This window comes from Perognathus longimembris, chromosome 2 (assembly GCF_023159225.1).
Source record: "Perognathus longimembris pacificus isolate PPM17 chromosome 2, ASM2315922v1, whole genome shotgun sequence".
NCBI lineage: Eukaryota > Metazoa > Chordata > Mammalia > Rodentia > Heteromyidae > Perognathus > Perognathus longimembris.
Window position 1 is genome coordinate 110064368 of NC_063162.1, and position 27120 is coordinate 110091487.

The 27120-nt window shown below is 37.6% G+C and overlaps 1 protein-coding gene across 2 annotated transcripts in view; it reads right to left on the reverse strand.

Moving 5' to 3' along the window:
- Window positions 1–27120, reverse strand: part of Sema3e (semaphorin 3E) — a 204485-nt gene that overhangs the window by 94846 nt on the left and 82519 nt on the right. For both annotated transcript variants that reach the window (XR_007210076.1, XM_048339921.1), the window contains exon 2: window positions 10171–10331. Coding sequence is in view for 1 of the 2 variants with exons in the window: in XM_048339921.1 (XP_048195878.1) it covers window positions 10171–10331 (161 nt within the window). In the remaining variant the exon portion in view is untranslated. The remainder of the gene's footprint in view (window positions 1–10170; window positions 10332–27120) is intronic.

Genomic DNA, 27120 nt, shown 5'->3' on the forward strand with positions numbered 1-27120 from the left:
TAACAAGCATATTTATCATGTTTTCCACATTTAAGGAACTGTCCAGACACTGAGGAACTCTTTTAATTCTCTCAAAATAACCAAGAGAAGAAAAAAGTTTAATTAAAAAAATAGCCAGGAGAAAAATATCATGGTTTCTTTGCTCATAGTTGAGCAAACACAAATGGGGGACCAATGTTCTGGATTACTCAAATAATGTGTGTCAGGTTTCAGATGGTAGTTCAGGACATCTTGCTCTGGAATCTGTGTTTTGTTACATGTTACTATGCTAAAAAGATTTTCCAGTATAGCTGAATTAAAATAAGGTAATATAAAAAACAGAAACAACATTAGGCACTTTGTATCAAGTTTTAAAAAAGTAATTGTCATGGGGCTGGGGATATAGCCTAGTGGCAAGAGTGCCTGCCTCGGATACACGAGGCCCTAGGTTCGATTCCCCAGCACCACATATACAGAAAACGGCCAGAAGCGGCGCTGTGGCTCAAGTGGCAGAGTGCTAGCCTTGAGCGGGAAGAAGCCAGGGACAGTGCTCAGGCCCTGAGTCCAAGGCCCAGGACTGGCCAAAAAAAAATAATAATAAATAAAAGTAATTGTCAATCATCTATATCTTATTATAGACACAAATACTATTCTAAGTCCAATTTTAGAATGAACATAAAAATGCACTATATAAATATGACAAATGTATATAAGGAAAAAACTTTTTCGTGGAAGTAAAAAATGTCTAATTAAAAATCTAATTAGAAACTCTAATTAAAAATCCATCATTAACATAATAAGCTTTCTCTATTTCTTCTGGTCACATTTTTACATTTCAAGAGGAACAAATAAATTAGGGTTATATATCTATATCTATATCTAGCTATATCTATTTTATCTATATCTATCTACCCATCTATATTGGAGTGAAATTTTCTCCTTAATATGTAGGTATAATTTTTTATTTTTATTATTATTTTTTTTTTTTTGGCCAGTCCTGGGGCTTGGATTCAGGGCCTGATCACTGTCCCTGGCTTCTTCCTGCTCAAGGCTAGCACACTGCCACTTGAGCCACAGCGCCACTTCTGGCCATTTTCTGTATATGTGGTGCTGGGGAATTGAACCCAGGGCCTCATGTGTACAAGGCAAGCACTCTTGCCACTAGGCCATATCCCCAGCCCTAAGTATAATTTTTTAATGTTCAGTAAGTGACAGGAATTTTAATGAAGATTGTATTTTTTTATTTTTTTTTTGGTGGTGGTGGTGGTGGTACTGGGATTTGAACTGATTCCTTGCTTGCACAGCTGGCACTCTACCATTTGACCCATACCTTCAGTCTCACTTTCGGATGATTGCTTTTGAGATCATCTCTTGGACATTTGAGCCACAGGTCAGATTATTGGGACCAGGAATAAAGACTATTTTAACAGAAGAAAAATAAAAGTTAACTTAAAGATAAATAACACTGTTTCTTGTGGTTTGAATCCTGTCCCAATGTAACAAGTGGGACGGGGAAAGGCACAAGTTCCTCTGTGGGCCAGCAAGAGCAGGAGTCTAGGTTGGTATTTCCTCTTTCCCTTTCCAATCCTTTCCTCCTTGCTACTGAGCTGACCCTGGCATGACTAGAAATCTTAGTATGCTTCATCTGTTCCACCCAGTATTTCTTCTACTTTGAACATGGCTACTTTTGCACTGAGTTGAGCTATAGAAAGTATAATATTATATATGTATCATGTTTGTCTTTGAGATTTTAGAGTCTTTTAGATATGAGAGTGTAATATCCAAAAATTACTCTCATTCCAATGAGGTTTGGAGTGCCTCGCATTAGCAAAGCAAATGGAATTCTAAAGCTGGAAGTAAAGAATATGTTTAGCAGGAGAATTGAAGTTTTAATTTTCCAGTGAGGTTTCCACATCATTTGTGAATGTGACATAGATACAATTTCATTGTGAAAGTGTTAATATGTTGTCTGGGAAATGCAATGAATGAGATAATTTTTAAACAAAGCCAGATCCTAAAAACACAAATATAGTAAAGGATCTCTATTAAATGCTAGGTTCTAAATGATTTCAAACTTTTATGGAACAAATTCTACCTCTGTAGGTGCCTATCCACATAATTTGTGTTTAATTTACTGGAAACAATCATTTACTTGACACTACATAAGAGGATCAATGCTTCCCAGAATATATAGGTATACACAATACTCCAGGATTACACAATCCTGGAAGCACATTACAGTCACTTGGTTGTGGTTTTAAATGATCACTACTTATTTTTCACTCCATCACAGGTGTGGGATGAAGGCATAAATCTTACTTGCAAGATTCTCAAGTGTTTATCGATATGCAGCCAAGGTTGAAATTGCTGCCACATGTAGAACAAGAACCCTTTTCTCTTTGCCAAGAGGGAAATGGCAGATGGTGAACAAAAGGAGAGAATGGGGTCTATAGAAGGCTGACAAAATTAACTTAAAAGAAGATAGAAGAGATGACTAGAGGTACGGCTCAGCTGGTAGAGCACTTGCCTAGCAAGCCCAAGGCTGAGATCAAACCCCAGCATACCCCATCCCTCGAAAAAATAACCGGAATGAAAGAAAGTAAGGGATAATTATTTTGAAAGTGATATGAAGAATAAATACAATTGGGTTTGAAAGCAAGAAGACAATGAAGAGAACAGCTTTACTGGATGATCGGAGAAGCTCCAGACAATCAAATTCCCTCAGTGTTCTCATTATTCTATTTGAATGAGTCAACTTATCCAGCAAACTGACAAGTCAATAGACCAGTTTAAGACAATATGAGATTCAAAATCAGATATAGAGATTTAAAACCATTGCAAATAAATGTAGAAGAGAAAAAGATAGCTTAAAATTAACTATAGGAAGTTTGACTAGGCAATGTGAGTGTATAGAGCTGAGAAAGTACTGAGAGCCAAGGAAAGTAGTAAGAGTGTCAACATGGTAGTGTCAACAAGGGGAGAAGAAGCAAAAAAGTAGGTAAGAATAGATCATAGGCCAGACATGGTTGATCACACCTATAATCTCAGCTACTTGGAACATGGAAATCATGAGGGTTATGGTTTCAGTCAGAGTAGGGGAAAAAAATAAAAATAAGAAAAAATACTAGTGAAATTCTATCTTAAGAAACAAGCCAGGCATGGTAGTGTGCAACTGTTAGTCCAGCTATGTGGGAGACCTAGATAGCAAGATTATAGTCCAAAGCTGGCCCCAGGCAAAAACAGACTATATCTGAGAAATAGCAAAGCAAAAAAGAGGGCTGGGGGTGGGGTGTGTTTGCAGGTATAACTGCAGTGACTGAGCAACTGCCTAGCATCCACAAGGCTCTGTAGTCAAACCTCAGCAATGTGTGTGTGACACACACACACACACACACACACACACACACAGACCTGTGTTTGCTAAATTGAGAGTTTTGTATTTATTTCACTTGGAAACTTTAGAATGCTTTATAAAATGAAAATTATCTCAGAAAAATAGAACCTTCAAAAAAAGACCCAAGAAATATACTAACAGAGAAATCAGAAAAAAAATTACAGCATGACAAGAAATATACTCACGACCTTACATATGTAACTGTAACCCCTCTGTATATCACCTTGACAATAAAATTAAATTTAAAAGAGAAAAATATTACAGCATTATTTTCTCTGACTTCTAGCTGACATTGGAATTTCTATTCTGTTGGAACAGAATACAAACATAGTACAATCAAAAGTATCTGTAACTTTGTTACTAAGACAAAAATGAAAGACACTAATGTTATTTTAAAGTGGCACTTATTTCCAAATATCATTAACAAACATGATTAATTTGAAATTATGAGATTGTATGGGGGCATATTACTAAGCCTTATTATTGGTTACTTGAAAGTTTTTTTTACTATGGTTTGGCTATGAGCACTTGTTACCTCACGAGTGGCACTATTTTGGAATATCTGGAAGATGGGGTCTTTCCTGCTGGAGGTCATGAAAGCAGGTCTTTATCTACTACCCTAATTCTGTCTTCTGTTAGTGGCCTCAGCCACGTGCTCCTGTCATCAAGACATTCTGGCATAGGCCTAGATTCAACAGAGTCAAGGACTATGGAGTGAAATCTGAAAACTGAGTAAAATTAACATATTCTCCCTTAAGTTTTTCTCTTAGGCTTTTTGGTCACAGCACAAATCTCACTAATATACTATATGTTGTTTTATAAAAGACTGCTATTTTTCATATTATAAGAGCTATGCTTCAAGTTACTTTTATCATGATAACTTTATCCTTTGTCATTTCATTCATACCTTTAAAAACCCACAGGTTTCCCAGTCTTCAAAGTCATTACATGGTATATGTAAAACATTAAGAATCCATATGTGCAGCCATATTTGTTGACTTTGTAGAAAGTGATAAAAATTATTTTATAATATATACATGTATACACACACACTAAAAAAAATCAATAGAGTAGTAGGATTCCCATCACTTGCAAAGGGAGTGGAATTTCACAGCTGACGGAAGGATATCTTTAGTATAACATCAGGAAGATAATGTCTCATCTGAGATCTGGTGCCGATATGTTTAGTGGCTTCAATTTTCTAAATGAAGTTGAACATTAAGGTTATTTGTCTTTCCTGAACTGATCATCAGCATTAATCCGTCATTTATGCCGGTTGACCTCAGCTGCCATGGGAAATCCTGACCCTCACCCCAGGTCAATGGTCAATACTTGCAATCACATCTCATAGGGTTCACAAGTGCCACTAAGCAATGTCACCGTTCTGAAGATCTCACAGCATTTTGTTACATCCTCTGGAGCATCATTAGCAAAATCCTTTGTAATTTTAGCCTTTTCCTCCATACTTCTTGACCTTCATGCTATAATTAAAATCAGATTGTCATTCCATTTGGGTGTGTTCTCAAGAATTACTTCCCTATAATTTTTAATTTTTCCCCTAGTCACTTAAACACCCCCCATTGCTTTTATTGTTGTATCTTCCTAAGCCATTTATTTTTCTTGATAGCATTTACCATATATTCATTATCAGGTGTTATTATTTTATTTTCTATTGCATTTTCTAATTTTTATGCTGCATATGTTCAGTAATAAGTTATTCAATACTAATGAAATGAAAAGGACTAAAAGTGAAATTACAGTTGCTCAGCTAACAAGGTTTTCATACAGTGATGAGCAAGTGTTTAGGAATATGTGAATCATGAGCAAGTGTTTAGGAATATGTGAATCGAGGACATTTATGGGAGGAACATGGGACCCAAGTTGGGAAAAAAAGTGGATCTCTGGCAACTGGTACACTTGTAGATGGAATAGATTTGTATAGCATACTGGATAGGTATTTGGTACTATTGGGCATCATCTTGAACTCTTGACATTCACATATCCTATAGCTAGGAACTCTACTCCTTGGATGCTCTTTTCCTTCCTTCCTTCCTTCCTTCCTTCCTTCCTTCCTTCCTTCCTTCCTTCCTTCCTTCCTTTCTTCCTTTCTCTCTTCCTTTCTTCTTTCTTTCTTTCTTTCTTTCTTTCTTTCTTTCTTTCTTCCTTCCTTCCTTCCTTCCTTCCTTCCTTCCTTGCTTCCTTCCTTCTTTCCTTCCTTCCTTCCTTTCTTTCTCTCTCTCTTTTTCTTTCTTTCTTTCTCTTTCCTCCCTCCAACCTTCCTTCCTTCCATCCTTCCTTTCTCTCTCTCTCTCTCTCTCTCTCTCTCTCTCTCTCTCTCTGTGTGTGTGTGTGTGTGTGTGTGTGTGTGTGTGTGTGTGTTTTAGGAGAGAATCTGGATCCTGATGATAGAGTAGAGGCCTAGATTCACTAGTATGAGTTAGAATGTTGTTGTGTCCTAGAGAGTATCTGGAGAGTTTACGTGTTTGAGTTGTTTTCTTGCTATGCTACCACTTGTGCCACACCTCTAGCATAGCTTTGGAAGATGGAGTCTTACAGGTTTTTCTGTCCAGGTTGGCCTTGAACTATGATCTTCTGGCTATCAGCCTCCTGAGTAGCTAAAGATTACAGGAACAATCAACATCCAGTTGGAGACATTGTGTTATCATGATGATTGTTATTATACTAATCTGTTGAGTAAAGACCAGGAACTAAAGTCACAGTCCTAAACCATGTAGGACATCATTCTTTTCAAATAAGAGCACGTCAAAATGTCAATTGATATTATTGAAAGTTTGAGAAACCCCAGTGGCAGAAAAGCAAAACAGGGAGTGGGGGAGGACACACACACACACACAGACACACACACACATATACAGACATATGTATTATTATATAATATATATATTGTATAATATATATATATATATGTATAATAGCAAACAATTAACTAAGAGAGCAATTCAGGAGAAGACCTTGGCTGAAAAGGAGCTGTATTACATCAGCAGAGCCTGCAGACCACCAACGAGTCAAACTTGTCTTCAGTCTACTGCTTTAAATAGAAGGTTTGTGAGGCTGACCTCATTCCAGCTTTGCTGTAACTGGAAGCAAACACAAAGGGCCCATTGAGAGCTTTATTGCTGATCACTGTGGAGAAACAGGCAAGACAAGTAGCAAGTACAAAATAAGAAATGTAGGTGGGATGAAGTTACCTCCAAGGTAAGGCAGTATAAGCAAGGGCCTTTTCTCTAGGACCTGCCACTGCTGTAGACCTGAGAAGACTCTTCACAAGGTAGATACTTAAAAGGGTGAGTCAACTACTTTACTTGAAAGGAACCCCAGATTGTATAAGCTTTGAGACCCGGAGGAAAATGAAGTTTATCTCTGAGTGTAGGAGAAATATTCATTTTAATCATTTCTATATTTGCTTTCCCTGACATATTTGCTTAGATGCACCCTGAAGCTCAAAAGACACATAAGGCTCTATTTAGCTTCCTAGAGGCAGTTCATAAAAACTCATTGCTTTCTGAGTCTTCAACTCTTAGTGTTTTCACAGGTCATTTCCTCAATAAAAACCTGTCTTCTGGCATGAAAGGCCTTGGGGTACAATTAGGCCAAACAATAAAGAGAATAATTCAAAGATTCAATTTCCCCTACTCTGAGGGAAATCACATTAGAGTGGAAAGCTGCTATCTGTTGTTCTCACTGTGTTCATAGAAAGGAACAGCTCAAGAAATGATTAACAAATTCACCCAAGAAACTATCGATAAATGTGGATTTCAGAGACTATCTTCATGAGAGTCACATTACATGATCTTGATCCAAAAGAGACAGTTTAGGAGCCATTTCATTTGCACAAAGTTTCCTTTGGAGTATCTTTAATAATCATATACTAAAAATCTTCATAAAGGATCTGCTTTATGATCCTTAGTGTAGATATCAGAGAATCTTTGTATGAAGATGACATTGGGGGGGGCAGAGAGAGAGGGACAGAGACAGAGACACAGACAGAGATTAGAAAGGAAGAAGTGAAATTGGGAAAAAGAATTGAGGTAGGGAGAGAGAAAAGGAGAAAGGAAGTAAGGGAGGGAGGGTTGAAGAGTGAAAGAGAACATCCTACTAGTCAAAGAAGAATCCATTGAATTTAATCAGGCCATTGTGCATGTATATACATGCATGTGATGTAAATGAAAGTAGAAACTAAAAGAAAAAAATCAAAAAAGAATATAGGGAAAATAAAGCTAAAATTTCTAGAAAAGATTGGTTTAGGATGAAATATACTATTTGTTTCTATTCCATTGCACAACAAATAGAATGGTTGCAAAAATAGTTTTAGAGGGGGCTGGGGATATGGCCTAGTGGCAAGAGTGCCTGCCTCATATACATGAGGCCCTGGGTTCGATTCCCCAGCACCACATATACAGAAATGGCCAGAAGTGGCGCTGTGGCTCTAGTGGCAGAGTGCTAGCCTTGAGCAAAAAGAAGCCAGGGACAGTGCTCAGGCTCTGAGTCCAAGGCCCAGGACTGGCAAAAAAAAAAAAAAAAAAGTTTTAGAGGGTACAATCCAAAAAGGAGAAATAAAACTGGAATGTATATGCCAAAATAATTTCCTCAAAATTTAAGAAACCCTAAAATACATGGACAGGTGTTCATGGACTTTTCACATGGGACAAAGCAGAAATCTAAATGCCAGCAAAGTGAGGAAAGCCAATTTTTGAAAAAGAATGTTAGGTAGTCAAGATGCACTGCAGTTCATAAACTACTTTATGAAATGGCAACTCTTGGAAACTGCTTAAAGAAGCAGGAGGAGGAGGTGGAAGAGGAGGAGGAGGAGGAAGCAGAGGAGGAGAGAAGAAGAAGAAGAAGAAGAAGAAGAAGAAGAAGAAGAAGAAGAAGAAGAAGAAGAAGAAGAAGAAGAAGAAGAAAAAGAAGAACAAGAACAAGAAGAACAAGAACAAGAAGAACAAGAAGAACAAGAAGAACAAGAAGAAGAAGAAGAAGAAGAAGAAGAAGAAGAAGAAGAAGAAGAAGAACAAGAAGAAGAAGAAGAAGAAGAACAAGAAGAAGAAGAAGAAGAAGAAGAAGAACAAGAACAAGAAGAAGAACAAGAACAAGAACAAGAAGAACAAGAACAAGAACAAGAAGAAATCTATAGGTTGAGAAAGAGAACAGAGTTGGGATAAAGAGCAGGAAACACTTCAGTATTTAAATCAAGCAATACAGTCAGACCATAGCATGGGAAATGTTTGACTTATAAGAGTCCTAGAAGAAGTTGAGTGGGTGACAGAAGAGAAAAATACATGTCAGACAAATAATGACATTTTCCAGAGATGAATCCATGGAGTCCCTTGTAGAAAAGCCCAAGATCAATAAAATTGGACACTTAAGAGACAGAAAATCTTCCAACTCAGATATTAAAGGTAAAATCTTGGGCTCAACATATATAGGCAGGAGAGTGGTTACTTCACAAAACTTTGGAATGGGAGCTGCATAATTCTCAGAAGCCATATTACAGCTCAAAAGCAGTGGAGCAATTTTTTCAAACAAACATGAAACAAATTAATTTGAACCTGGAACTTTACATTTCCCTTTTCATTATGTAATAAACTTCCTCTAACCTTAAATGGTTCAGCAGTCAAAACTGTTTTACTAATTGCAATATTATATTTAATTATTTTTTAACTAAAAGTTGAATATCTCTAAACTTGGCAGACAAAAGGCTGAAAGGCTGCTGGGGAAGAGCGGTGCATAGACATATGAACTGAGCTACTACAAGAGAAGGAAGATAAAATATTCATCCTCCTTCAAGTTAACAGATTCCATCTAAAATCTGAAACCCCAAATCTCAATAAAGAGCAGTGAACAAATATTTGTATAAAGCACAGGGAGAGGGAACAGTTGTGCAATTGAACTCAGGGTCTTGTGCATGCTAAGCACACACTCTAACACTGAGTTATACCCTTCAGCTCCTAGTGCAAAATATTTTGTGTAAATAAAAAAGAACAAGAACCAGAGAAGCATCAAAAGTTTAAAATTATTTCCTCTTGGTATTAGGAACTGGCAAGAACCAAAGAATTCTGCTTTTTGTCATAATTTTAAAAGACTTAAACTTGGGTAGGGTCCACTTTGATGAGTACAAAAATAAATTATAAGGAAAGTAGATACCATACATACATTTGTCCTAAGAATACTGTGATTCAAGTAATATTGCATGTTTCATGTAAAATGGAAATAGGTCTAAAGAATTTAACCCAGATAGATCTGTATGTAAGCACGGAGTATAACAACTGCTGATTTCTTTCTTTTTATTTTGGCAAAATATCTTTGTCCTTATCTTAATAGTACGCTTTAACCCACCAGGTTCAAGGAGCATCCATCTATATTAGCATTATGCCAGTAGAAATACACAAGCAGTTTTATTGATGTTATATACCCATGTTTCCTCAAGCCTGGGGGTGGGAGCAATAAACACAAAGAAACTCCTGGTGATTCACAATGCCCCATCCAGGTCTCTGGACAGTGGGTGTGGTAAGAAAGACCATCATGCAAGAAGAATGTCAGATCACTAGCAGGAGCCTGTGGGGATCTGTATATCAGTTGTGTACAAGAAAACTGCATTCACAATGCTTTATGAACTTTAAACAATGATTTCATTTTAAAGGAATATTTTATTTCAATAAGGTAATCACTCAAAAAATTTGAAGTGGTCAACACAGTGAAAGGAAATAAGCCATGAATAATCCTTGCAATTTTTCTCCCCTGTGCTTTCCCTCTGGAATAGCAGTTGGGTGTTTGGATACCTCTCTATAGCCGTCACTGATTCGCTCCAAGCTCAGGGAATACACAAGGTCCCTGCCTCCCACAAAGAGCCGTTCTTGATATTCATCCAGCAGCATTACGTGGAGATCCAGAAATCCAAAAGGGCTGTGAAATATTGACGTTCTGTTCAGATCCAAGAGTTCTGAAATGCAAAGACATATGTACACTAAACAAAGAGAAAATGCACATGCTTTGTAACCTTTTTTTCATATCTTTAAGTAAACATTCATTTATCATAAATATAAAGAGTTTGAGTTTTATTTTTCCAAAAAGGTTAAAAGTATACTATCACTGCCCAATATCTCTAAGGAACATTTTCCGGGTTCTTCCATTAAAAAAAAAAAAAAATCCAAGGTTCCTCAAGTCCTTTTTACATATGGTATAGCAGTGGCATTTAACCTATGCACATTCTTCTCTACCTTCAGTGATCTCTAGAATATTTCTGTGACCAAACACAATGTAAACACTACATAATAGTTATTTTACTGTATAATTTGAAGAATAATGACAAGGATGGTATTTATGCGACCAATACGGACACATCATTTTAATCCATAGTGACTGAATCTGTGGATCTGAAACCCATACGTACAAACGATTGCCTGAATGTACAGTATAAATCTCAATGCATTTTAATGTGTGAAATTTTAAATATTTTACAAATGCCTGAATCTAAAAACAAGTCCAACTTAATATGAAGCTATTCAGCTTTTGTATATATAATACTATGTGAAAAGCTCATTTTACGTCTTCTACATATATAACAAATGTCAAATTTAACCACTATTGGAGCATGTCTATAATCCTAGTTACTTAGGAGGCTGAGAAAAAGAGAAGCATGGCTGAAGTCTAGCCCAGGCAGATAATCCATGGCTCTATCTCTGAAATAATCACCAGTAAACTGGGGTGGGATATGGTTCAAGTGGGTAGAGCACCAGATGAGCAAGTAAGCCTAGCAAGCACAAGACTGTATTCAAGCTCTCATCCTACAACTCCCAACCCTGCTCTACAGTCCCAAAGTGTGTCCTTTTTAGCTCTAAATGGACACCAACTTGAAAAAATGATGTTTCAACCTGAAATTGGTACTAAAATTCACATCCAATATCAAACTGCAAAACTTCTCATAACTATTGAGATTGTGAACACATTTGCATCTTCACCTAACATTCATAGTAGTGAAGAAATCATCGATAGACTAGTGAGAACACAGTTCCTACCCTTTTTTATTTGAGCTAGTCTACTACATGCAAATACTTAATTTATAAAAAATCATAATTTGGCAAACCTCTCATGTACATAGATTTTTTGTTGAAGGCATTAAATTACATGACTTCATATGTAATTCAGCTCTTAAGCTCATAAAATGATCTATTGAAATCGGTGTTAATGAGAAAAAATTTTTCCCCAAGCCTAGAACTTGAACAAGACCCTTGGGAAAGATAGCTTTCTTTTTCAAAGGTCAATGCCTAACACAATCTGAGACAGATTGTGCAAACTTTCTGAATACAACACTAAAATACCAAATTTTTTTTAAGATACTACTTAAGATACCATTTAATATAGTAAAAATACTAAAAATAAAATTTAAAGTAATATTTTAAATGTTATTACTTGCTTAGTATAATATTATACTTACAATTGCAACACAGTTAAGATTTATAATATTATATTAACAATCTCAACACAGTGTAACAGGTGAAATAATCATTTTCTTCTTATTTTACTGGTGGAGAAAATCAGATGATCAGAAATTTAATGACTATCCTATAAGCATATTATAATACAATAACTCTGACTGACTTGTGTTTTTAAGATGAAGGCTATAAACAGTATTAAAAATAAACATTTCCATTATGAAAATTTTATGAGTTCCTAAGTATACTACAAGCCTGCAAGTTATGGAATCTTTGAAAAAAAAAAAGAAGCCAACGGGGGAGGAAAAAAAATTCTCTCATCTTTGCCTCAAGCAAAATATTTAAAATAGAGAGAGGAAGATGGTGCCATCACAATAGGGAGGCACCCCAACTCGCTTCAACCGAATAGTGAGCTGGGAACTCCAACACCCAACACCTCATCAAGAGTCCAGCAAACCCAACAATCAGAAGCAACAGAGAAACACAGGAAACAAAAAAGAACAAAAAAAGAAGAGCCTATAACCTGCACCTGCACGGAGCCAGAAAAACTCCAGGGTACCCCCCCTTACCCCTGCCAACCCTGGCCTGAAGAGGGCCAGGCTGGGAAAGAGGACCCGGCGCCCGGTAAACGGGACCAAAGACCGTCAGTGACCAGAGAAGCAACTGCTGAAAAGTCACATCAGGAGTGCAGAGTCCAGACAGCAGGAGCTTCATGGGCACCAGACGACCAAGACAGAGGGCGGCGTGGGACCGAGGCACAGGACTGAACAGCCGGGAACAGAAAACAACAGCAGGGGAATCGGGCAGTGCAGAAGGGGAGAGCCGGACAGGGAGAGCCAGGACCGCCACCACCAAACGACCAATTGCCAAACCCCAGCACCCAAGCCCCAAAAAGTACACAGCATCATGGGACACACACAATTCAGGACCAGTAAGTTCCCCATTGCTCCCCCCCGCAATGTGAGACCAGCTCTAGCAGAGACCCAAACCCTACAAAGAAGCTAGAGCTCCCTCCCTCCCCCTCCCTACCCTGAGGTAACAAAAGAGCCCCATATATGGCAGCTCTAGGACCCTACAGACTGAGAGGACACGAGAGCTAGCAGAGGTGGAGCAGTGCCCAACAAAGTGACTGGGAAACACCTTAGACAGGCATCCCCCAAAGCCCCAGCTGGGAAGCCTGAACCTGTCCTCACCAACCCCTCCCCACCACAGCAGGGGCCCTGGGAATGGTAGGCATTGGAATGCCACCTGAGGCGCCCGGGTCTTCGCGGACTTTTTGAACAACAGTCACAGGCTTGCTGGTGTGCAATACCAGCCCAGCAGGGACCCCTGGGCGCAAACACATGCACCCCTCACAGTGGAGGCACAGAGAGACTGTGGGCACCAGCCCGCGCCCAGACACTTGAACCTGCTGGGGTCCACGCATACCGCCCCTCACAGCAGACTCACGAGAGGGCACAAGCACCCTCCAACAACTCAGGGCAGCATGCCCCCAAAGGAAACACTAGAGTGCACATGCATGTGCCCCCGGAGGGCCAGCGGGGGTCAGCGTGCTAGCTCTCCAGCAGGAGGATCTCCTGTCCAACCCCCCGCGGGTGCGCACAAGTGGGCAAGCTGCCCCCTCAGCAGCAACACCTGCTCTGATAGGTGCACTCTGCACAGGTGGGTGAGTTGCATCTCAGCGGCAATTCTCAATCTGAGAGGTGAGCTCTTCTGACCAAGATACCGAGTGGAAAAAAGAACCAAAGAAGAGAAAAGTCTCCACGCCATGCTGAATCAGCAACCCGCAAACCCCCATCAGGGGCACACTAGGGTCAGCACAACACAGCGGCAGAGCAGTCCTGCAGAGAAAGACACAGGACCTACCCACCCCCAAGTGCAGTGAGGGTGACCACCTCAGCAACAACCAAGACGGTCATGATCACCCATTGGGCAGTAAGGTTCAACAGCCAAACTCAAACCCAGAGCCAGGACACAAACAAATCTCTACTGACGGACCAGTGGGAACCCCCACAAAGCCAAGCCAAGGTCACCACCTACAGATCTCCAGATGCGCAAACCACAAAGAAATATTACAGATTTCATTAAAGGTCAAGCCAACTCGCCAGCTCCAAAAAGTAGTACGACTGAAGAGGAGATGGAGAATAAAAAAGCAAATGAGAATAAGATAGAAGAAATGATCGAAAGCCTCAGGACCAAATTCAGAAAACAGATACAGGAGCTTAGAATAGAAGTCTCGAAAAGTCTACAGGAAATCAAGAAAGAAATGGAAGCAAAAATGGATACAGTGTACTTCTCCATTAAAGAAGACCTTAACATCTTGAGAAACGAAATGCATGAAAAAAATAGATTCAAAATACAACTCTTTAAAAGTTGAAATCACCACAATGAGAGCTGATCTGGCAACCATAAACAGCTTGCTGTCATCCTTAAACACCACACTTGAAGCCACATCACAAAGAATTGATCATATCGAATCCTGAATCTCTCTTTTAGATGACGATGCAGCTGATAAGGACCAGAAAATTACCACACTCCAAGAAATTGTTAAACTCCAGGGCAGACTAATCCAGGAGCTAGTGGACAAAGACAAGAGATATAATCTGCGTATAATTGGAATAGATGAAGGAGCCGAGTACCAGAGCAAAGGGCTACAACATATTTTCAATAGAGTTATTGAAGAAAACTTCCCCAATCTCACAAGGGACCTCACCCAAGTAATGGAAGCCTATGGGACGCCAGGCAGACTAGACCCTAGAAAATCCTTGCCCAGGTACATAATAATCAAGACTTCAGATCTCAAGAATAAAGAGCAAATTTTGAATGCAGCCAAAACGAAGAAAGAGCTATATTACAATGGAAAAAGGATCAGAATCACAGCAGACCTCTCCATACAAACCTACAATGCACGAAGAACATGGAAGAACACAATCCAAGTCTTCCAGGCCAACAATTGCCAACCCAGAATTAGATATCCAGCAAAACTAGAATTCACCTTTGAGGGAAAAACCAGATCTTTCCATAGCAAAGAGGATCTAAAGGTGTATGTGAATAAAAAACCAGCCTTACAGCGAATTCTAAGAGGGGAACCCCACCCAACAGAAAATGTACAGGACCCCCAGACAGAAACAGAAAGAAACTACAATAGCCAGAGCCTAACAGGAAGAGCAGCTCAATAAAGACAAGAAAAAAGGGAGAGGAAAAACAGCCTAACAGGAAAAAGGAAGGGAAAAAAAAACACTCTTATCCATGATCTCTTTGAATATAAAAGGTATAAACTCTCTGATAAAGAGAAGAAGACTGACAAAGTGGATCCGTAAACAAAAAGTTGCTATCTGTTGTCTTCAAGAGACCCATCTTACAGCAAGGGACAAAAACAGGCTCCGAAAGAAAGGATGGAGCAAGATCTTCCAAGCAAACGCACCTACCAAAATGGCAGGAGTAGCCATCGTGATTTCAAATGAGCTGGACTTCTCATTAAAATCAACTCAAAATGACAAAGAAGGGCACTACATTTTAATACAAGGAAAAATCCAGAATCAAGTCATCATGGTGATAAATTTATACTCACCAAACAAAAGAGGCCCTACATATGTCAGGCAAATTATCACAGAACTACCGAACAAGATAGACCCAAACACAATCATAGTGGGAGACTTTAATACTCCACTCTCTCCAAGAGACAGATCCAACACCCAGAGGATTATCAAGGGAGCTGAAGATATAAGTAACACCATATTCCAAATGGATGGGATAGATCTGTACTGAGTCTTTCACCCTACAATCAATATACATTCTTCTCAGCAGCCCATGGAGCATACTCCAAAATAGATCATGTCATAGCCCACACAAAGAACCTCAGCAAATACAAAAGTATTGGCGTCATCCCATGTATTATATCTGACCACAGTGGAATCAAGGTAACCCTCAATAACAATGGATACCACAGAAGCTATAGAAATACTTGGAGACTAAATCCCTCACTGTTATCTAACACTTGGGTCACAGACCAAATTAAGGATAAAATTAACGAATTCATAAGCCACAATGACAATGAAAATGCATCACAAATAAACGTATGGGATACAGCTAAGGCAGTGCTGAGGGGCAAGATCATTGCCCTCAGCACTCACATTAAAAGAATGGAAGCAGAGCTGGTGAATAACCTTATGATGAAACTAAAACATCTGGAGAAACAGGAAATGATGGAATCTAAAATGACTAGGAGGAGAGAGATCACAAAGATTAAAGAAGAGATAAGTCTGATTGAAAATAGAAGGACCATTCAACAAGTAAATAAAACAACAAGCGGGTTCTTTGAGAAAATAAATAAAATTGACAGACCACTTGGAAGACTTACAAAAAAAAAAAAAAAAAGAGAAGAGACTCATATCCATAAAATCAGGGACTCCACTGGAAAAATTACAACAAATACACACGATATTCAAACAATCATAAGGAAGTATTTCCAGAACTTCTACTCACTAAAAAACAATAATTTTACAGAAATGGATCAATTCTTAGAGAAGTATAAACTGCCCAAACTGAATCAAGAAGAAATAAATCAACTAAATAAACCAATAACTTACAGCGAGATACAGGGGGTAATCAAAACCTCCCAACAATGAAAAGCCCAGGCCCAGATGGATTCACCAACGAATTCTATAAAGCCTTTAGTGAGGAGCTAATACCAATACTCCTCAAACTCTTGCGTGAAATAGAAACAGAGGGAGAAATCCCAAACTCATTTTATGAAGCTAATATTATACTCATCCCCAAACCAGGCAAAGACCCAACAAAAATAGAGAACTACAGACCAATATCACTAATGAACACAGATGCAAAGCTCCTCAATAAAATATTATCTAACAAGATCCAGAAACTGATCAAGAAAATTATACATCATGACTAAGTAGGCTTCATCCCACAGACACAAGGATGGTTCAACATCCGTAAATCTATTAATGGAATTCACCACATAAACAGAACTAAAATCAAGAATCACATTGTTATCTCAGTCAATGCCCAAAAAGCCTTTGACAAAATACAACATCCATACTTATTAAAAGCTCTGGAGAGAACAAGAATAGATGGAACATTCCTCAAAACAATAAGAGCCACATACAACAGACCAACTGCTAACATCATTTTAAATGGGGAGAAACTAAAATCATTCCCCCTAAACTCAGGAACAAGACAAGGATGCCCACTCTCCCCACTTCTTTTCAACATAGTGCTAGAATCCCTAGCCATAGCAATAAGGCAAGAGGAGGACATCAAAGGGATCCACATCGGCAAAGAAGAAATCAAACTATCCCTGTTCACAGATGACATGATCTTATATCTGAAGGACCCAAAAAACTCAGTCCCCAAACTTCTATACCTAGTAAACCATTTTGGCAAAGTAGCAGGATACAAAATCAATCCACAAAGTCAGCAGCTTTTCTGTGCACCAGCAATGTACAAGCAGAAAAGGAAACTATGGAAATAAGACCATTTACAATGACTAAAAAAAAAGTTACCTAGGGATCAACCTAACCAAAGATGTGAAGGACCTATTTAATGAGAATTATAAAAATCTAAAATGGGAAATCAAAGAGGACACAAGGAGAAGGAAAGACCTCCTATGCTCATGGGTAGGCAGAATCAATATAGTGAAAAGGGCCATATTGCCCAAATTATTATACAAATTCAATGCAATCCCCATCAAGTTCCCAGGTACATTCTTCACTGAAATCGAGAAAGCAACCCATAAATTCATATGGAACAGCAAAAGACTTAGAATAGCTAAAGCATTTCTAGGCAAAAAAAAGCAGTGCAGGAGGTATCACAATACCAGACTTCAAGCTCTATTATAGAGTCATCATAACAAAAACAGCCTGGTATTGGTATAAAAACAGACCTGAAGACCAATGGAATAGAATTGAAGACCCAGAAATAAAACCACACTCTTACAGTCAGCTGATATTCGACAAAGGAGCTAAAGACATACAATAGAAAAAAAAAAAAAAACATAGCCTCTTCAACTACTGGTGCTGGAAAAACTGGGCAGCCATATGTAGAAAACTCAAAGTAGACCCTAATTTATCACCATGCACCAAGAACAACTCAAAATGGATCAAGGACCTCAACATCAGACCTGAATCCTTGAAACTACTGAAGGACAGAGTAGGGAAGACGCTAGAACTTATAGGCACAGCAAGGAACTTCCTGAATAGAGTCCCAGGGGCACAACAGATAGGGGAGAGACTTGACAAATGGGAATACTGCAAAATAAAAACTTTCTGCACAGCTAAAGACATAGCCACCAAACTAGAAAGACAGCCAACCATATGGGAAAGGATCTTGACCAGTACAGCAACAGACAAAGGCCCAATATCCATCATCTACAGAGAACTAAAAAAATCTAAGCCCCTCCAAGCCCAGTAAACTAATTATGAAATGGGCAAAGGAGCTAAAGAGAGACTTCACAAAAGAAGAGATAAAAATCACAAAGAAACATATGAGGAAATGTTCAACATCCCTGGCAGTAAAGGAAATGCAAATAAAAACAACCCTGAGATACCACCTCTCTCCAGTTAGAATGGCCTATACTCTGAACTCAGGCAACAACAAATGCTGGAGGTGGTGCGAGGAAAGAGGAACCTTTCTCCATTGTTGGTGGGAGTGCAAATTAGTACAATCACTTTGGAGAACAGTATGGAGGTTCCTCAAAAAGCTCAACATAGACCTACCCTATGACCCAGCCATATCACTCCTAGGCATGTATCCTGAACATCAGGTCCCAAGATATCAAAAAGACATCTGCACTTCCATGTTTATTGCTGCACAATTCACAATAGCCAAAATATGGAAACAACCCAGATGCCCCTGTACAGATGAATGGATCCAAAAAATATGGTACCTATACACAATGGAATACTACATAGCGGTTAGAAATGGTGAAATATTGGTATTCATAGGGAAATGGTCAGAACTTGAACAAATACTATTGAGCGAGACAAGCCTAGAACACAGAAAACAAAGGGGCATGATCTCTTTGATATATGACTGTTAAGGTGGGGGGAGGGGGAGACAGTAGAGACCAGGTCTGCGAAACCAAAAACTTCTTGTCAAATGGTATTTCCCACAGGTTTGGGTCAGCGACCCTACATTATGTAACTAAAACAGCTAATCAACATAGAAAGGTCAAAAATAGACCTCTCAGTGGATCACAATATTGCAAAAGCTATGTACGTATGTTCATATAAGACAAGGATACGCAAACTCTATTGTTGACGTTACATTTAAAGTCCTAGGTGAATTTCCTTTGGCATAGGCCACGTGGCTACTGTATATGTTTTTGGTACACTGTGTAATGTATATATGTCTACCTGATCTAGGGAAGGGAAAGAAAAACAGGGTGTAAGATATCACAAGAAGTGTACACACTTCCCTATCATGTAACTGTACCCCTTTTGCACAACACCTTGTCAAAATTTTTTTTAATTAATAAATAAATTAAAAATATATTTAAAATATTTTTTACAACTTTTCAGATAGTAGAATGATTATAGAAGCACATAATTTTGTTTTTGTTATAAAGAATATTGGAGGTTATTTAGCCTGACTTATTATTATTGTATCAGAAGAAGTTGCTGCCAAAATATGCTACATACATAAAAATAAGTATCATCACATGCCTTAGGAAAATGAGTCAAGAAATTTCACTTCATTTATGAAGAGATTTCCTAGACTAACTACTGTTGTCATTTTTAAGTCAAAACAATAGTAAATAGGGTGTAATTTTCTTTAAACATTTTTACAATATGAGAGAATGAGAGTGTGTTTAATGCTTTGGCTGGTCTGGAAGTTGACCATCATGAAAGGAAACAGTGCCTACCGTTGAATACCTAAGGAATTCAGGCTTGACAGTTTATAGGTTATTCTAGAATCACAACACTAAACAAAACGTATCTGTGCAATGACTTATATTTTCACGTTCATTTTCACAGATAAAACCACTGGTCTCAATTTTTAATTTTCTTTAACATTTAAACTGTCCTTCTTAGCAAGCTATAATTCTCTATCATCTTTGACTTTGTAGGAAAAAGTTGATAATAGTCATTATAGATATTTGTTTCTTAAACATATATCTGGGAAAACAGAGAATTTCATAATATTGGTTTAAGAAAAAACTTTGGTGTGTATTTGTTACATATGTTATTTATCAGTATTAACTTGGTTGTTCTCATTTATTCAACTATTGTCTTGCTTGTTGCCAAAAATGATCTGAGATTCAAATATATTGAGTTGAAAAATAAACAAATATTTTTCTGGGGGAATACACATTATGATAAAACAGAGGAAGATGGAAAAGTTGGAATAAATTCGATAAAGCTCTAGTATCTGATACTATCAACATGATTCCTAAAATTGACCTCAGGTTTCCTACAGTCCAAAGTAAAAGTAAGTGATATTTCTATTGGACCACAAATATATGAGATCTTCCAGCTCTCACACACCACTTATCTGGGTGTCATGTAGAGAAGTGTGATCTGTGTGGTTGTATGGAGTCACAACAAAGTATGTTTCCACTGCATAGACAAACCTAGTCAAACAGTTATAATCATGGGGGAATTGATAGAAATAAATTACTACAATCTGTAATAGAATGCATAAGTTGATCTGCTGTTTGTAGATATCCAATATAATCTTATTACATCTGACAAAAAGTTGGAAGTTTCCGTTAATTAGTATTAGCTATCTAAATTAAAGTGTGTCCCAAAGGAGATAAGAAAATGGTCCATTCACTTTCAATCTCATCTGCTTCATCTTTATGTTATTTCTAGGAAATGATGTGCTTTATTTGGGGAAAAAAAGAGCATTCTAAACAACAACAGCAAAATAAACAAGCAATGAAATAAGAAGTAAAATTTGGTAGATAGTGTAATTTAAAGTTTAAAAAAGAAGTAGAAATACAATTTTTATATAAAAATCAAAACTACTTATGTGAAGCACATGTAAGGAACAAACTGTGGCTCTTTTAATATGTTGAAAGTTAATTTTAAAGGAAGTAGAAAAAGAATTACCACATGTCATCACATAGGCACCCCGCAATTAATTCATATGAAAAGAATTCAACTTCATTAACTCTTTCAAAAATTAGAATAAAGTCTAAAACTCAACAATATTTTTAAAAATGATAATAACTAGCAAAAACTAGGTCCAGAACACTGATTCTAGATTTTTCCAGGAGTCAGTATAGCGTTTGTCATCATGTACATTTTCTTTTTATAAATTATTATTTGTTTAATAATTATTTATTGTCAAAGTGATGTGCAGAGGGGTTAGTTTCATATGTAAGGCAGTGGGTACATTTCTTGTAATTTGTTACCTCCTCCCTAATTTCCCCCCACCCTTCTCCCTATTTCCCTCTCTCCCGTTGAGTTGTTCAGTTGGTTTACCCCAAATGGTTTTGTAAGTATTGCTTTTGGAGCCATTTGTCTTTTTATCCATTATCTCTCGATTTTGATATTTTCTTTCCCTTCCCTAGTTCTAATACCAGTATATACAGTATCCAGGGTACTCAGATGAGATACAGTGACAGAGCACGGGGACAACCACAGGAAGGGGATACAAGAGGATCAACAGCAACAACAATAACAAAGCTACCATTTCACGTGGCATGTTAAAAGTAATTACAACAGTGATATAACACTCATTTCCATAACATGGAGTTCATTTCACTTAGTATCATCTTATGTGTTCATAAGGGCATAGCTATTATGCTCTTGTGATCCTCTGCCGTGACTAGCCTAAATCTGTGCTAATTATTTCCTATAAGGGAATCAGAAAAATGTCGTGTACATTTTCTCACCACAAGTAGAAAGCTATTTTAGAACTTACATTTTTTTAAAGGAGATAGAATGTGCTTACTTTTTTTTCTTGTTATTGCTTTATTTTATTTTCAAATTGCTTTTTTAAGTTTATTTTTTATTTTTTTTTCTATTTATTGTCAAAGTGATGTACATAGAGGTTACAGTTTAGGCCTTGGGTTAGGCCTTGTGTACATTTCCTGTACTGTTTGTTATCTCCTCCCTCATTCCCCCCTCCCACCTCCCCCTTTCCCTCTCCCACCATGAGTTGTTCAGTTGGTTTATACCAAATGGTTTTGCAAGTATTGCTTTTGGAGAATGTGCTTTCTTTTATACAACAGTTTCCTACATCTCTGGAAATCATTCCTCCAGCCCTGATTCTCAGTGTAATAATAGGAATTATCCCGTACTAGGTAGTTATATATAACCTAGTATCTAGGGGCCGGACAGTTATTATATCATTTAATCATCATGATTTTCTCCATTCAGAAATACTACTCAATAATAATACTACAATATTCAATAATAATACTACAAAGAGAAGATTGTAAAAATTCAGTGTGCAGCTAAGTTTATTTCATCAGTGTTGGTGTCAAGTTTGACCTGGAGATATTAAGAGAGTTTTAGTATTAAAAATTCATGAGCTGGGAGGTCTATCATCCTTGTAAACTCACATAGGTCAGTAATCCCTACTTCCGGTCCCAAAGTCAAAGAGCAAAAAGACTGTTTGGCTTGTTAAAATGCATGAGACATAAACTATATATAGTGTTCCTTTTTAACAATGAGTCCATAGTCTGCAGTATATCCTTCCAGAAGCAACTAAGAAAAGTCTAGTGTATTACGGGCTTCAACTTTGTTAAATTGAATGTATTTTTGCAGAGATTGATATGAAGAACAAGGTAGCTTGAAATTATTTTCTAATATTTGATCCGTTAAATTAATATAACTAAAATAAATATATGGCAATATCAATAGAAAAATTAAGGTCGTTATTAATTTTGCCTACCATCGGTGTGCACATCACAAATAGTCCAAAAAACCTACAGAATCTGTCATGTTGCTTTAGCATCAATTTATCATATTTTAGTCTTATTTAGTTTATTTTTGAAAAAATTAGAATGTTTTACCTTAATTTTCTAGAGTTATAGTCTATTATATGTTCTTTTTTGATGCATATGAAAGGTAAACTAAAGGCAAGCAAGCTTTTCCTTTTATGTTTTAGTCATATTAATGGCCTTAGCCCAAATCACAGTTCCTACACTTGGCATATTTTCCAAGCAATGGCCAACTCCTTTATCCCTTAGCTGCTTCAAGCTGTCTACATGAAAGAAACAAAAAATACACAGGAAGAGAGGACAAAAACACTCTAATCTCAGATAATCGCCAGAAAACACAGTGCAAATAATGGAGAGTGCTGACTCAGTGAGGAGAGAGCTCATCTTGAATTGCTCCTACTCTAAAAATACCACGAATGACTTGGGGAGGGAAAGGACAAAGAAACAAGACAAAATTGAAAAGCTCTCATTCTGAGTTCATCCGGAATTTTTTTTCTAAAGCGGGAACTAATTACTATAGCTAAGCTGCATGCCAATTATCAGCTGTCAATGAAGATATACACTTAGGATTTAGTCATTTCCTCTCATGGTCTTTCTGTTTAACCTGTAGGACTCTGTAGTTTTTAAACTCACTGACATCAATTCTTAAAGACAGTTCTCTACTCGTTGTCAAGGTATATTTAAATCTCATGGGTCTGTGAATGGGAGGAGGTTGTTAATATGTATTTCCCAGCTCTAAGCAGATAAGTTTGCATTGGGAAGTATTTCCTCAGTGCACTGTTCTTATTCTGCTTTCACCTGCCAGGTAAACTTCTGGAGACCAAAGACTGGAAACTAAATTTGTCATTCATTTTCAAATTAAGTACTTTATTCAATGCATGTTCTAAAGTTAACTCAATTAAACAAAATTGAATTGCAGACACAAGATTGGTCAAAATGAAATGTGGAAATGAGCAATTATACATTTTCTGAAAAGGAAAAGGTTTGTATGATCCTTTAATGACTTTTTGACAGATATGATTGGTAAGTGCTAAAGACTTGTAGTAGTGTTGAAGCAGATATAGCAAAACTAAATTAAAGAAGAAATGTAGAAGCTCTAAATGCTATCCACTGACAAGGTGCTTGCCTACTATGTTTGAAGGCCTGGGTTCCATTCTTAGTATTGAAAACAGCTACAACAATGTTCTAAAATCAAACAGCATGTTCAAACTACACAAGGGTAGTTATGATTTGGTAATTGCTCTTTTAGCTATGGACAGTGCTAGGCTTTTCTACATTTCTTGAACCTTTAGGGTCTTTTAGATAAATCAAGTTATATACTAGAGATCATAGTATTCTAAGTTTTTCAATCATTATCCACTTCTAATGGAAGTAACAGTTCAGATATATATTAGAATAACACATATCTTAGTCTTCTATTTTTGCCCCTTTCTTGTGTAGACCACAATTGTTCAGTGTTATTATATGTGACACTTGAGATTACTTCTCTGTGAATTTCTCAATCAACAAGAAATCTTCATGGGGCAATTTTATGCGGAATTGTTCCCTATCCATGTATTAATCATACACAGGTATATGCATTTACATTGTTTACCAGAAGAATATCATATAACATAAGGACAATGATTTGAACTTTTTATGATTTTTATTTTGATGTTTAATTATGACTGTACTGACTTATGGGAGGACAAAAGAGCAAGTCTTCTGTGACCAGCTTCCTACACTGGACTAGCTATAATGGAGGTTGTCTGCCCTAGGATGAAAGGGAGTCACTTCTTCAACATTCTTTTAGGACCTTGTATACTAGAGCAAGTTATTCTAAATGAAATGAGAAGGAACTCAACATTTTTAACAGCAATGATATGACCAGATTTACTTTAAAAATGCCAATCAATTTTGATGTGTATATCAGCCTGACAGGGGTGAGAGAGGAAGAAAGGAAGTGCAGAGATTATTTATTAAGCAACTGGGGAGACTGGAAGTAGCAGAGCAAAGTGCAATTTGGGAAGAAACCTGAAGGCTTAAATGAAAGAAGGCTAGGTATAAATCTAATATAATAGGGCGAACACATTTGCTTAAATGTTTACCATCAGTAAAACAGACTAACTGAATTTGGTGAAGAACTCAGGAGGAGGATTGTGGACCCATATCAGCTCAGCAAAAAATTAGAAATACCACACTTCATAAAAAAGCAAGGTATATTTGCACATATTTCTGGTCCAGGTGTTTGGGAGGTAGAGATGAAAGGTTCTCAGTCTCAGACTGACAAAAACAAAAATAAAAGGAATCTTACAATAAGGTATTCTAAGCAGTTAAGTAAAGCACAGATTAAGGAAGCCAGGACTGTCCGTGAAATACTGTAATGTGAAGCTATTAACATAGGGAAAGGGAAGCAAATAGAAGCTCTGTAAAATGCTCCATTTTATAGTATTTAGTACACAATGTTCTATAGCTCTTATTTTGTATTTGATCAGCTTTAGTGATAGATGTAATAGGTCTGACTTGTTACAAAGTATAATTGTTAGGCTTTTGTCAAAATTCTACCCATTTCTCCAACAATTATATTGCCTTTTACTTCAGTTTTACGGTTCTGAGTGACTTGATCTGGCTAGGCATAGGCAAGCATTCAAAACTTAAACCCTTTGTGCTTTAGGTTATATCATAGAGTCCTGCAATTTCCTTGGGCTGATCAGTTACCAAGATTCTACTACCATAAAGCATCAGTAACCACAATCAGTTTATTGGTTGAGATAGGATCACACTAATTTTTTTTCAAAGACTGAATTGAAATTACAGTCCTTCAGATTTCTTCCTTCTAAAGAGCTAGGACCAAGGTCATAACCCCTTGCTTTAGTTTTTATGAAACTTTGGCCTAAAGCACATTTTTTTTCCAATAAACAAACCATTTCATACTAACAAGTATATTAACCAAAAATGGATTGATTATCATCGTATACTGGATGAGATATGTGGTATATAAAATCCTTCAAAGTTGGGACTGGGATCTTGGCCTAGTGGTAGAGAGAGTGCTTGCCTAGCAAGCATGAAGCCCTGGACTTGATTCCTCAGGACCACATACACAGAAAAAAGCCTGAAGTGGCTCTGTGGCTCAAGTGCTAGAAACTAGCCTTGAGCAAAAAGAAGCCAGGGACAGTGCTCGGCCTCAAGTTCAAGCCCCAGGGCTAGCAAAAAAAAAAAAAAAAAAATCCTTCAAACTATTATGATTCAGTTTTTTAGCACCAATTTTGATCTCAAAAATCCATTCCCAGTATCAGCTCTTTGTCTGTCTCTGTCTCTCTCTCCCTCTCTCTCTCTCTCTCTCTCTCTCTCTCTCTGTCTCTCTCTCCTGCTCTCACTCTCTGTCTCTGTCTGTCTCTCTCTGTCCTCTCTCTGTCTCCTGATCCAGGGACTTGAATTTGGTGCCTGGGCACTGTCCCTGAGCTTCCTTTGCTCAAGGCTAGGGCTGTGCCTCTTGAACCACAGTACCATATCAGGCTTTTTCTGAGTAGTTTATTGGAGATAAGAGGTTCACTGACTTTTCGGCTTTGGCTGGCTTAGAACTGTGACCTCAGCTCTCACCCTCTTGAGTAGCTAGGATTACAGGTATGAGCCACTAGAGCCTAACTCTACTATTAGTTCTTAATATCACCACAGCAACCATTTCTCTGGACTGATGTAACTACCTTCTATTTTTCTGATTCTACTCTTTAGGCCTCCTGTGACCATCACCAATCATTTCATTTCATCTCACTTAGCCAAGGCTATCACTCCTTTAATACTACAACTTGTGCCATATATTGTCCCTGTGTTTACAACCCTCCAATTGCTTTCTAATACTATAAGACTGAAATTATAGCTCAAAGTCTGGCATGATTTGTCAGCTGCCTACCCTTACCCCAGGTGCTTTAGCTCATAGTTATAGGGCTCTGGTTTTACTTTGGCCCTGACTTCTTCTGCCTGGAACTCCTCCTCCTTTAGTAGCTTCCTTCCATGTAATGTTCTTAGTCAAAGAAGATTGTCCTGCCCAGGCACACTAAGCTGCAACTCTCTCTGTATTCTACATTTTAGAAATACTATTTTGCATGTTTATGGTCATGGTGGTGAATCTTGAGCTATCTTTTGATTTTTCTATCCTGTGTCTTTTATTTATTTATTTTTATCTCTACTGATAAAGACACCAGTTCCATGACACCAGTAAACTTTCCTTCTTGGATACTATGGAATCCAAAGGGTTTAAGCCAGGGAATATGGTGTAGTAGGCCTTAGATAAACTTGTGTTAGATGGATGAACTTTTCTACTCTCAAGTTTTCTATTGAGAAATGAAACAAAGTAATAACTAAATAAAACAATTGCTCGAAGAATTATGATTTCCAGAACCTAACAG